Here is a 13488-nt window from a genome sequence, read left to right on the forward strand (position 1 = left end):
ACATTCTGGCAGATAAACTATACAACAGGCAAACTTTTCTGTGACCCGCTCGCTAACTTCTGACTATTGACTATCATCTCTGCCTAAGCGGTGTATGTCTCCCACCATTAGTGTTTATTCGAGTCTTGGGAGGGCAGACCTTTTCTTCTTTTTCAAACAACTTGATTTGTTGATGGCTATAGGACATGAAGAGTAAGATTAAACTTGTTTCAGACACAACTTAGCAAGCTTTTGTTAAAGAGGGTAAAGTCAGATCAAAGTGGGTACGTGAATTTTGAGTGTGATGGTTTAAAGAAATCACATTTGATGATCATCAAAATTCCTGGTGGAAGATATTTACCATAAAGGATCATCACCTCCAGACAATAATTGTCTAGTAGGTGGTTTGCTCTTTGCAAAGCACTTCTGTTGAGTTGGAGTTTTTCTTTATGTTCACCAGTACGCACAGTGAGTCCTTCTTTTTTAAAAGCTGCCCCAGTTTTCATTCCTGGAACTTTTATTTTTATGCTGAAAATTGATATTTCAGTATATGTTGGGCAAAAGCATCAAAAAAGCACAAAATCTAGACCTGTTCTCTATATTTTATAAGAGATTTTTGTCCTAATTGAATTTTTTTCAATTTGAAAAATAATGAATGCATGTAATACAAAGTTAGAAATCATAAATAAAACTCTAACAATTTTAGTTTTTACATTTTTAAACTGCATCCAGAAAAAAAGTGCATGTATCAGAAAACAGACTTAAGTGCTGAGTCCCTGAGCTCCATCACCACTCCCTTTAGGTATCAATTTCCAGTATACACTATTTCCCGAGTGACTGCATTTCACTATCAAGGGAATCCCTGCTTCAATTTCATTGAGTAAGAATATCCTTTCATGCACTAAATGCCCCTATCTAGGTTAAGTGCTGTATGATGCTTCAGTGGAAGGCAGCATGTCTGCCAGTGACTGCTCCTCTTGTTTAACTAGTCACTCCACATTATCTGATTGGCTGACTTTAAATTAATCATTCATTACTAGTGTGTCAGTGTTTGGTGTAGCGTACTTGCAAACTAGGTCATTTGGCACGAATGAATGTGCTCTCAGGCTTCACAGGGACGGACATCTTGCATAAGCCTACGAACGCATCAAAACACTGTTACATAAAATCCCACTATTCAGCCATACATTTATTTGTCACACAGTCATGTTCGACGTGTTACTTTTTTGTACTTTTGTGTAACTGCACGCATCGCACAGAAAAATCCATGACTGAACACAAACGAATGCAGTAATGTTTTGCCTCGTACACATGTATAATAGATGACGTCCCAGCAGCAGGATTATTGTTATTCGCTTTTTATCACAGATTGAACTGAGGACTTTAGATAAATAATCTGTCCTATTTTGTCCTTGTGACAACACTGTAAGTACAGCGCATACTGTATTAACATCTTTTAAATCAATATGGTGAAGATGTGAGCAAACAGTTTCCTATTTACATGTCCAGCAGATAGACAATAACATTAGCATTCATTTGAAGTCATGTCTCCGGCCTCCTGGTGAATATAAATATATCCATTCTCTTTTCAGCTCTGTTTTTGCTCTGCATCAACTCCTGTTCTACCAGGTCTTTGCAAATTTTGCATATTTGTCATTTGATGCTGAGAAAATAGTGTCCAGTATTTCCTTAACTGAAACATCTTTGTGTACCAACTGGTGAGAATAAGTCAAAACAGCTGCTTAGAGATGCTAGATGCTTTATGTAGATTTGTCACTAATACCTCTTTTACACCAAAATTAGCAGGTGTACGCCATTTTTTGCTAGATAACCTGTAAAAATAGACAATGAACTCCTTTCTCGTCGCCAGTAGAAGAGTTAGCCTTTCTGGTTTTTTCCCTGGTGAGTAATGTAATGTCACAAATGTACTGAAAACTGGGAAGCTCTCTCATAGTGCTGTTTTCCCAGAGTTGCATTTTGTATGATTTGAAGAAAAAATAGCTGTTGCACATTGTTTCAAAAATGTAAAAAACAATAAAGGTCATGGCTATTTACAAGCCATGATTCATTGCTCTTCATATCATTGCCCAGAAAAAATGCAGCGTCAGCATCTAGATTGAAGGAGAAGAGGAAATCCCCGCGTTCACCGGGCTGTCATGTTTCCATCACTGCCGACCAAAGCCAGAGCTGATAAAAACCTGTCTACTGCAAAGTCATTTGACCCAGGAGTGATGGCTGATTGTATCCATTCCCATTCCAGTCAAAAGCCAGATGTTAGGGGTGTTAGTGGTTTTTTTGACCAGTTGAAAGGGGCATAAGCAACTCCTTCTACATACTGTATAAGCATTAACAAATATACAAGTAGTGATCGATTGTTAGTATAAAGCATTGATTATAGCTGCTTTAAAAAATGGTTTTGTGAGGAGGTTTGGATTTACCATTAAGTTCAGACAATTATTCATAAAAACATTTCGTATATCACAATGACAGCTCTGCTGATGTTTGAATTGATATTGCTCTGTCTGTGTACCATAGACATGTGTAAGTAGGCAGTTTTTGAGGAGTGGATAAATATGTGTCAGATTATTTAGATTTTTGTCTGCCTTCTAGTGGCCAAACATTAAGCTTTTTGGCTTTAAAAGGTTTAGATTATAAAAGAACTGTATAGGTTTTTCTCAGTGAGTGAGTGAGTGGTTGCCCTTTCAGGATGTACAAATAGTTTCTGTTATGTGACCTCTTTAGTATTAGATTTTTTTCAAGAAAGCACCTAGCAGCAAATATAACAAGTTTTTGGACAAACATAGAAAACAGATGCAGAGCTGGAGCTTGTTACCCAGACGGAGACTGTGCACTGTGTGACAGACAAAAGCTGTTTTAGACATGCACTGCAACCAAGAGCTTTTCTAGACATTACCCCGAGGATCTGTATGTGTAAACACAAATATTTGAAGCAGCTGAACCGGACATTAAATGGATTCCCTTTTATGTCTGTGTAATGTCTGACTGAGCCAACAAGTAAGCAGATAAAGGGAAACTATGCACAATGCCTAGGGTTAGTCATTTAATCATTCTGTGGCATATCTCCTGCTGCTGTAGGGACGCTTATTCAAAAAATGCTTGGTCACATAAGAGGGTTGGGACTAAGCGAACCAAATATTTTTCTTAATCAGGGGCCATAAAGTTTACACAATTATATGACCAACATCCATGCACAATTTCTGATTCAGTAAGGTGCACATTTCAATCATTCTTTATTTGCTTTTGTAGTTTGCTCTTTAGTTTTTGAGTCACGGTGAATATATATTTTTTTAATTGTTCCTTGTTCAAGCACTCTGTAAAGGTTAGAGGGAAGTAATTATTTTATTCAAAAAGACTGTCAGGGCAGGGGCACTTCACGGGCCAATAAGATTTTAACTGGGACCCTGGATTTACCCCTTGAGTTAGGATATGTTATCCCCCGCTGCACTGATTATAATGTTGTTGTGTGTCTCTTGTAAGCCTCCCACCTTTATAGAAGTGCAGTGCTTAACGGCTGTAGGTGTCCCTTAATGTATTCTTTCAAACAATGCTTGCATTTGTAAGTAAATCCACTATCACCAATTAATTCAGTTTACCTATATACGGAAGATAACTGACATAAAAAGCCTCTCAAAACAAAATTAACAGCAATTAACACATTATCTCTGTCTTATAAATTCCCATTATGTCTTCATTTTCAAAGCTTGTGTGGTGTGAGTTTGTGTCCCTCTGTCGGACAGTTTAAATCAAACCATGTGTCCTGAGAGGTTTTCCTAATAGGGGTTGTTTCCTACATCTGTAGAAAACACTACACGATTACCATCTTCATGCTGTAATTACTGTCTTCCCTCAGAGTGAAGCAATCACAAGCTCATCTGGAGAAAATGCGGCCACATCCAGTGGATTCCTGGCTTTGTCCTCCCCTATCCACAACACAGGCAACAGGGCTGGCATGCAAATTAAATTACAGAAGATATAGAGCTCCATAGGGTGCTGAGGGTGTACTCAGTTCCTCTAAATTCTAGTGTCTGAGATCATGTGTGTGTGGTGGCACAGAGAGTTTTAGTCCTCATGTAACTGCTAGAAATGCAGGCAATACAACTACAGCTATAAGAAATAAAAATTCTTTTGGGATTAGTCCTTGGAATTGACAACCCCCCTCTTCCCACTGCTGAAAAGGACTTTCCTCTTGCCAAGTGGCAGTGTGTATCAAGGCCTTCATTTCAGAATCGCAGCAAATGAGCTATGTTTCTCTGTTCTGTTGCCATGGGTAACACATCTTTTTCTTCTCATGTCTAATCTTGGCTTCTCTTTGAGATATCTTCCATTTGGCCTGCCTGCTACTGCAGCATTGGCACTGTTTCACGGCCTTGTCAGCTATTAGGCTTTGGTCGACGGCTAGGAAATCATTCTGCCTACTTTTTCATGTACGAATGGATTATCAAATATGTTGAAGTGCGCAGCCTAATCAATGTCTAAGACTGCTCTGGTTTATTAAAGCTGCATTCTTTAAGATTATCACGTCAAAATGTAATTTTCCACTGAATAACACGGACACAAAAGCTGCTTTCAGACATACACTGAACTCCGCAGTCCCTCCGTAGCTTCTCCAGAGGAGGTGCAAATGCAAATCCAAGTCCGAGTTAGATGGCCTCCTTGTATTAAATCTATAGAAATCCAGGAGAAGTCGATGTGAGAACACAGAAGGGGATCCCCACAGCGAGTGGGGGTGGATCACACTTCTAACACACGACAGACCCAAAAATGAAAAAACAAACAAATATCTCCTGGTGAAAAGGCAGTAAGACACACACAGAAGACACCAACGAAGATGTCTCGAGAGATTGTGATGAAAAGATGATAAGAGCGTGTTGTTAACAAAATCATGTGATCTCTGGTTAATATGTCAATTCCTGTCTCTGCCTGCCTGACAAACTGTATGACTGAAAACGGCTTAAGTCAGGTGGTGGTGTGTGCAGTAATTTGCCTCTTAGAGAAAAAACCTCTTTGATAGTTTTGCTTGATGAAATACAGGTTAAGGGATGTTCATAATGCCACAAGAAATCCAGAAGAACACTGCTTTCATTAGGTTGCAATGTTTTAGTATGGCAAAGAGTGGAAGGATTACATTCTCATTTATTAGAATAACAATATTTCCTTTGATTAACCAAACAGTGGGGCTGAGGCCAATGTTGAAGCAGTAAGATTCAAAAGAGATTTACAACATCTCATTGACTTCATGAAACTAGACCAAGGATGCTCATTTTCAGTGCTCTTGAAATAAACTCAGGAGCAATAAATATATATGGGGGCTATCACTAAGAAAATGTGGTTTTGTATCAATACATAATACAAGAAAATTGGCAGGGAAAACTGGGGTGAATAAAATTAATGAAATTCAAAACAGATTACTAATAATAATTATAATTAAAATAATATAATTGAGTATTTTTGCAGTGAGGTAAACCCTCTGGAGCCTGCAATCACGCTGATGTTATCAAGTCTTGTGATGTGTCTTGTGATGCTTTGGGTCCTATATGTTGATATACTATAGCAAAGTGAAAAATGTAATTGTTGGTCATATAGACAATGTGTGCTAATGAGAAGATTCCAAAATTGAAGTCCAGGATTCCCAAAACTTTTAAGGGGAAAAAAATCACAATCACTGTTGATGGGTCATGGGGAGAATATTACTTTATATGTGTAAACTTTTGTGCCTCCAGACAGATCTGCATTATGTCTGCATTTTTACCTGTTCAATGTGAGACAATGTTCTACAGTTGAATCAGTGGACTATATACTCTTTTAAAGGGATAGTTCAATGAAAAATGAATTTCACTCATTATCCACTCACTATGCTGATGGAGGGGTGGGTGTTTGAGTCCATGTTTGGAGATTCAGGGGTGAACAGTGTTGCAGCCAAATCCAATCCAATTGAAGGAAGTGGTTACTCTTTCAGAGCTTAAAAAAAGAACAGAAAAAACATAAGATGCCTCCGTACTGCTCCTGTGGTGTCATCCAAGAGTCTGTAAGCCCCCACATTCAAATTCAACTGGAAACTGTGTCATTTACATGTTTTTAGCCTAAATGTTCTCTGACATCCTCCTCAGAGGCGTATTCACGTTCTCACGGACACACCGGAAAACCGCATTCACTCTCGCCCAGGGCAAGTGAGGAGTGCACGTTTGCATCGCTACGTCAGCTAGCCTTGTTGCTTCAGTGACTGGAAATAAAAACATTGTGTAAATGACCTTGTTTAGAGTTCGATCATGAATGTGGGGGCTTGTAGACACTTGGATGACACCACACCAGTAGTATTTTCTGTTTTTTTTCTGTTGTTTTATTACATCTGAAGAAGGGGTCACTTTGCCACACTATTTTCCCCTGAGACTCCCCACCCCTCCATCAGCATAAAGGTGAGGGAGATAATGAGTGAATTTTCATTTTTCGGTGAACTATCTTTTAAATCATCTGAGACACACATTGTGTATATTATCAGAGTCAGATGCATATATTACTGTATAAATCAGTTCATCATTAACTGCATTAGCTGATTAAAATTCCACATTATAATTGGTAGAAGCAGTGGTGGTGCTTTAAGCAGACGTCGTGTCTTGTGTCCACAGGTGAATACACAGTGATGACAGCTCATTTCCATCTGAAGAGGAAGATTGGCTACTTTGTCATCCAGACTTACCTCCCATGCATCATGACCGTCATTCTTTCCCAAGTGTCTTTCTGGTTGAATAGAGAATCAGTGCCAGCCAGGACTGTGTTTGGTAAGTATCAATGACCATATTCTTCTTTTCTTTTCGTTTATTTATTCATTTTGGGGCAATGAACCTGTATCTTATTGAAAGACCCTGATTCCCAGTGGCACTAATGTAATTTAAGCCCAGTGTGTTATGAATGTGTGATCTCAACACGCACGATTGCACATGGAATTCATTCCAGCCTTTGTCAGCGTGGGGGATGAATGTGGCAAATGGTTGGAATTTGATGACAAACTGTGGGCAGGAAAAAAGAGGATAAAGAATAAAGAAGAGACATTTCTGGAGGCCTGGTTTTTCAATCCAGTTGGACAAGCTGCTGTTGGACTTCTGTGTGAGCCAAGTGGAACTAATAACAATGACCTCAGACCAGTTAGCTCAAAGGCACAAACATTAAAAAAATGGGCAAACAAACCCAAACATTAATGAGGGGAATTCAGCTTTTTGAAGGGAGTCGGATTTTATGGCCTTGTTCCTTTGCAAGAGATGGCTCATTGTTTTTAAAAAAATGTTTTAGGGGACAGGGGTTATGTTTGTTTATGTGTGAAGTTATCATAATGATAATGACATGAAAGAATAAGATTAGCATCAGAATCACACTTAGAAATCCCATTTTCTTTGCACATGTGGACTAGGTATAACAGCCGCATATTACTTGCTTAATGTCAATTATCTGCATTATAGAAATTACACAATGTAATGCTATATCAATACAAAGAATGAGGGGAGAGAAGTCACGATGAAGTCCATTTTTCCACTGGTCACATAACACCTGTCTTTTGTCTGCAATGCATATGGATACAATCAGTGTTAACTTCCAGGTCAGATGACTTTACAGCAGACACAGGTTTTTATCAGCTCTGATCGGCAGCGATGGAAATATGACAACTGGGTGGACGAATGAAAAATATTGTTTGTGAACAACACATCACTATCAAATGTACCAAACAGTTGAAGTATCACTGAAGGTCAGTGGTTATTAGGGGAGGGCAGGCTATAACCCTACATTGTCAGGACAGAGGGACATTAAAGAATAAATTAGTAGATCCAATTCTTTGAGAGGAAAAGAGTGGAACCAGTAAGTAGAGTAGGTGAAAGTTTTAATGCGTTGACATGATTTCATTGGTTTTGTATACACTGTATCTGTATTGTACAAAATAATGTTTTCCTCATCGTGAAGTGATCAAATGAAATGTTGTTTTAATTTTGTATTTCCAGGTGTAACTACTGTCCTCACGATGACAACGCTGAGCATAAGTGCAAGGAACTCCCTCCCCAAGGTCGCTTACGCCACCGCCATGGACTGGTTCATTGCCGTGTGCTATGCCTTTGTCTTCTCCGCTTTGATTGAGTTTGCCACAGTCAATTACTTCACAAAGCGCGGCTGGGCCTGGGATGGAAAGAGTGTTGTGACTGACAAGGTAATGAGGAGAAAAACATGTCTTTCTGACAGGCTCCATTTTCAAAAATAATTCATTAGTATCATACTGAAGAAGGCAGTACATGCACACTTAAGAACGGAGGTTTAAAAACATTTCCTGGGTGCAAAGGAGAACCGTGATGATGGCTGTTGCTACCCCCCACCACCACCACCACCACACACAGAGAAGTGTTCAGCTCCAATCTGTCCAACATTGCTTCTGTAGTCTACAACATAAGAACATTGGTTAATGTGTGATGTGTCAACTCAATACATTAGACTGCAAGCATGAAAGAACAAGAGCAGTAATTAGTGCTCCAGCTTTAGCATTTCTGAGGAATTGTTTCAGGCCTTAAAGTGCCACCAGTGAACTCTTCTCATTTAACTGTGATGTGCCCCACGGCAAAGCACTTAATGCCCAAACTGCTTCAGGGGAGTGGATCCCAGTCTAGTGTATACGACGGTGATAATGTATTTGTCATTTGTCAAGTAGAAACCAAGAAGAAAGTGTCAATGACACACATCACTGAGTGTATTTTAAAATCTGTTCCTTGTTCAAGAACATTGTGTCCTCAAAAGTTTAGAAAATAATCATTCTTAACATATTGTCATATTTATTGTTTGTATGGTTTGCAAGTGACAAGTTTATTGAAAAAAGGCTACTGAGAGGACAGGGGGCACTTCGATGGCCAATCAGACTTCAAATGGGCCCAGTGCCCTCCCCCCAGCCCTGCTCCTGGATCCACCTTTGAATTTGCACCAGGACAGCGCTCTTGAAATATAGTTTTCACAGAGTAGGTGAACACAGTCATTAAAATCTTTAATACCTCAAAAGACCACAAAAAACAATATTTGGCAGAGGTTCCCCCAAACTTGCTATTTTCAGCATGTAGATTCTTAGCTCAGAGGTTGATCATGTTTCCTGTCTTGAAGAACAAGCAGGAAGCGAAGGGGAGGAGAATCTCTCCTGAAATAAGTACTGAATGGCAGGCTTACACCCACAGTGAACATCCATTGAGTCAGACAGCGGAGTTATTAATGTAGCATTATGCTCATCAGGGGAAAGTACCATAAGTCAGAGGAATTGGCCATAATTTTACATTTTCATTTAAATTAAAATTCAGTCATAACCTTTCATTTTTAAACATGAAAACATGTTTAGATGTTAGGAGACAAATAAAGAATGTCCAGGTGTTATAATGTGTTGCAAACCAGTTCATGTACAAGTTTGACTTAAGTTTGCATTATATAATGATACCAATATAGGCTCATACAGAAGAACATCATTAATGTCAATGTTGATAATGTTCATGCACAGTTGTTGCCTAGTTTTAATCCTAGTTATGTAACTGGAAAAATGTATTTAAAAAATCAATAAGAAAGTTACAGAGCGTCCTTAACAAACTGTTGACATATTAAACTTGGCTGTCCTTCATTCAGACTCTGCAAAATGTATCTCATCCATTACGGACCTGCTCATTGCCACAGCACCTTTTCATTTACATGTGTTCTAATAGCTAGTTGGTGACAAGTGATTTTTACGGTTCAACTAATCCTTGTCCTGTTTCAACAGAAAAAAGAGAGAGCGTCTGTCGCCAAGAAGAATAATGCCTATGCTGTAGCGGTGGCCAATTACGCACCTAACATTACTAAGGACTCAGGCACACTTCCAACCATCGCCAAAGGTGGAGCTATGGATGCCAACAAAATCAAAGCAGACGGGAAAGTGCCAGACGCGAAGAAGACGTTCAACAGCGTCAGCAAAATTGACAGGATGTCAAGGATTTTGTTTCCGGTTCTGTTTGGCAGCTTCAATCTCGTCTACTGGGCCACCTACTTAAACAGAGAACCTGTTATTAAGGACATGGTCCCCTCTAATTAAAGACCAACTTCTGACAGGTTCTGTTTCTGGGGATTAAGAGACGAACCAAATACCTCCAGCAACTGTGTACACATACCTTTGCAGAGTAAAGTCCTGGATTACAGTGTGATCCTCTATCTCCGCCTGTTTTCTACACCGTCTGCCGCACTTTTGAGAAGCCTGGCTTTTGTAAATGTGTACGTAAATTTATATTTATGGTTTCATGGTGACATATCGTGTGATTACTTTGGTTAGAGTGCATATTTCCTTGAAAGTATGTTTCCAGTTACAGTATGTGGCCACTGTACATACAGATAAAAAAGAAGAGTAATTGCATAAACATTAACACATACATTTTATTTAAGATTACTTCTACATGTGTTGAGTTTCCTGGTAATGGCCACTCTCTTGATATTACACTATATATATTTTTTTCTTTTGAGTGAAAGGACTGCTTATATCATGTTTCTTTCTGTCTGTGCCATCTAAGAGTGGCTTTTTTCTGTCCAAGCCGATGCAAAAACACACATGTATAATATTGTTACAGTGTAAAAGTTGTTTTATTATCTATGACTACAGGTATGGGACTGGAATCACACACTGGCCTCCAGAATTATTGAAACACACAGCCAATTGGCTGTAAAAAAATTGGATTAGTGTGCTTGTGATAATGTGTAGTGCTGCCAGCATCACAACAGTGATGTCATTTGGGATCATAGGAGAATAAGTATCTGAAATAGCAAAGAGAAAATATCATACTGAGAAGAAAAGGCAGGAGAAGGTTCTAAAAGATGCACGGTTGTGTGTTGGGGTGTTCAGAGAAACTAAAGCCAAGTTTAAGATCAATTATGAATGCTTGATATATTTAAGCTTTGTTTGTGACATATGGAAAAGACAAAAGTTTGATTGGTTTGTTTACACATATGTGCTGCTAAGTTTTGTTAGAAAAACACATCCGATACTTAATATTGAGAAAGCAAGTCGGAAGGAGTTGTACAGTCAGTTTGTTTTTCTACAGGAATGTAACTCCAGGTTGTAACTGTTATAACTGTAATTTATAATATAACACTAATAATTGAATATAATTATAAATATTTGAATTATATTTACAGTGGAAGTCAAGGAACTCAATTTGTAATGTATCAGAATTTTATCAGTAAAGAACAATTCTACAATTTTTAAAAATCTAAAATTTCACTACTTGAAAATGCATTTCAAATTTTTTGACCACTTAGGGGCAACACTGATGAAGTGTTGTGTTATATTTTTAGCTAATGTTAGCAACAACATGACTATTTATGCATCTAATAGACACAGGATAACATTATTATTCCATTGAGTTTTTATTTTTTGTCAGGTTCAGCAGTCTCTTTTATCTCAGTTCTGGTCTCCATCAACTACTGACAATGATATCTGGCACTTTAACTCTTCACCTTGGAAGCTAACTTTTTGTTTCTTAAATTTTTTTGCCAGTTTTTACTTGAATTAAATGAGAACAGCTTGAAACGAGGTTGAGGAGAGTGGTGGAATCTCCACATACGAACAGTAAATATGACAAAACACAACAATGAGCTACAAGGGGCTGAAAAGCAACATAAAGCTGCAGATTTTTGGGATAATTTTCTGTAGATCCGTCATAATGGGTTCCCCCTCTCACCCTAACACATGTATCAATTGGCTTTAAAGATTATCAATAAAAATAGTAAAAGTGTTGTTAACATGACAAATAAAAAGCTTTGCTACTTCACAAGCACACTAACAAATATTATTAAAAATCACGATTTATTCTTGTGTATATATTTGTATTTATTTGTACATCTTTATTTTACTTATTTAATTTTGCAAAGTTCAAGTCCAAATAGTTTTATACAGCATATGCTAGGTTTATATGTACATAGTCAGTCTTATACAAGCAGTGTGTGAAAACTCATTTAAAATGTGTGAATCACAGATTTGTATTGGCTTTCCCACAGTGGGAATAACTCTGGAGTACAGTGTGGATTTGTTGGTGTTAAGTAGAGCGGTGTGGCCAACTGCCGTTACATGTTTATGCTCACTATCCATATCCAGTGTTTATTTCAGGCACATTTCAGCATCCCACCACATATTTTTGAAATAGTTGCAGGTACTAAAGCATAGGATTGTAAACATAAACCTGCTTTGTGCCCGTGTCAACTTCAGTGAATCATGTGTAGAAATACTTTTAATAGTCACATTACTCTGCCTGCAAGTACTTTGAGGAGCTGGCCCAAGTGAAAGCATGCAGGCAGAATTTGGGAGCTTTTTTTTTCATAGTAAAATGATCATAGATCACAGATTAATTGCTGTTTACACTAAACTGGACTAACTCAAAAGCCATAAACATTCCTCATCAGCAACAAAATAACAGGGACACTCAATGATTGTACTTTTTTGAGCATGAGACACAAAAATCATCGAAGCTCTTAGTTGAGGTTAGGGACAGGTTGGTTTGGTTGTGGTTGGATATCCGTTAAATCATGTTAGATAAAGTAAAAAAGTTCTTGTTATTGTTTTCTAGAAGATACAGTTGCTCCTTCACAATCTCTGCCATGTTCACTGTATGTTGATGAGACAAATCATATTCTGCCCCATATCAGTAGCCATATTCAAGAGGTTTTTACATAAAGCGATATGATTTTTGCTTCAATATTTTCACTCAGTTTAGCTTAATTTGATTGTTGAGTCAAACTTTGCATGAAGATGAAATCAGAGTTTTATTTATTTTTTACTGATTTTGTTGTCAGATAGAATTATTTATAGCTCAGTTTTTATTCCAACATCCTGATAGAATATTAAACATTCCAGATTAAATGATTGTTCACGAGGTGGATGCTTGATTCAGTGCACAGTTTCTAATAAAACACATCATTTCAATTCTTTATATCTAGCCTGTGTCGGTCTCTGTGGGTGTATATCACAAACAAATGATATGGTTTTCTCAAAGATTTTAAAGAATTGTGACCAGGATATGTACTGAGTGGGACAATTTACAGCTATTACATGAATGAACCTTTCTGGAGAACAGAGAATTGCTGGCATTTCTGTAAAGTTTTTTATTGCTTATCAGTTGTCATGTATGATAATAAGTGTGTACAAGCTGGTGCAGCTTTATTAAATTTCAGGTGACTGCAGGGCCTTGGTGAAGGTATGCGATCTACTGCACTGGCAATATTTCTTCACCAACCACTTTGGCTGCAAGACCTGCATGTTAAAAGACATCTTCATAATGTACAGCCCAGTCAGATCATGAGACCATGAGTGAGGCAGCCCTTCCTCAGCAGGAGAGGAGGCTGTCAGCCGATGCTCTAATGCTGCCAGAGACTATCATTACAAGTGTGTTGGTAAGACCCACAAAACGCCCCGTGGCACTGAGCTGTAATGTAAAGCTTGCTGAAGTTTTCATTTGCAGCCTGATCTCT

At 38.1% G+C, this 13488-nt stretch overlaps 1 protein-coding gene across 2 annotated transcripts in view; it reads left to right on the forward strand.

Annotated features, from left to right (window-relative positions):
• Positions 1 to 12948, forward strand: part of LOC109624059 (gamma-aminobutyric acid receptor subunit alpha-2) — a 35079-nt gene extending 22131 nt beyond the window's left edge. For both annotated transcript variants that reach the window (XM_020078561.2, XM_069531872.1), the window contains exons 8-10: positions 6624 to 6776; positions 7986 to 8188; positions 9761 to 12948. In XM_020078561.2, coding sequence (XP_019934120.1) covers positions 6624 to 6776; positions 7986 to 8188; positions 9761 to 10069 — 665 coding nt within the window. In that variant the 3' untranslated portion in view covers positions 10070 to 12948. The remainder of the gene's footprint in view (positions 1 to 6623; positions 6777 to 7985; positions 8189 to 9760) is intronic.
• The last annotated feature ends 540 nt before the right edge of the window (positions 12949 to 13488 follow it).

Source organism: Paralichthys olivaceus, chromosome 9 (genome assembly GCF_024713975.1).
Source record: "Paralichthys olivaceus isolate ysfri-2021 chromosome 9, ASM2471397v2, whole genome shotgun sequence".
NCBI classification, from domain to species: Eukaryota; Metazoa; Chordata; class Actinopteri; order Pleuronectiformes; family Paralichthyidae; genus Paralichthys; species Paralichthys olivaceus.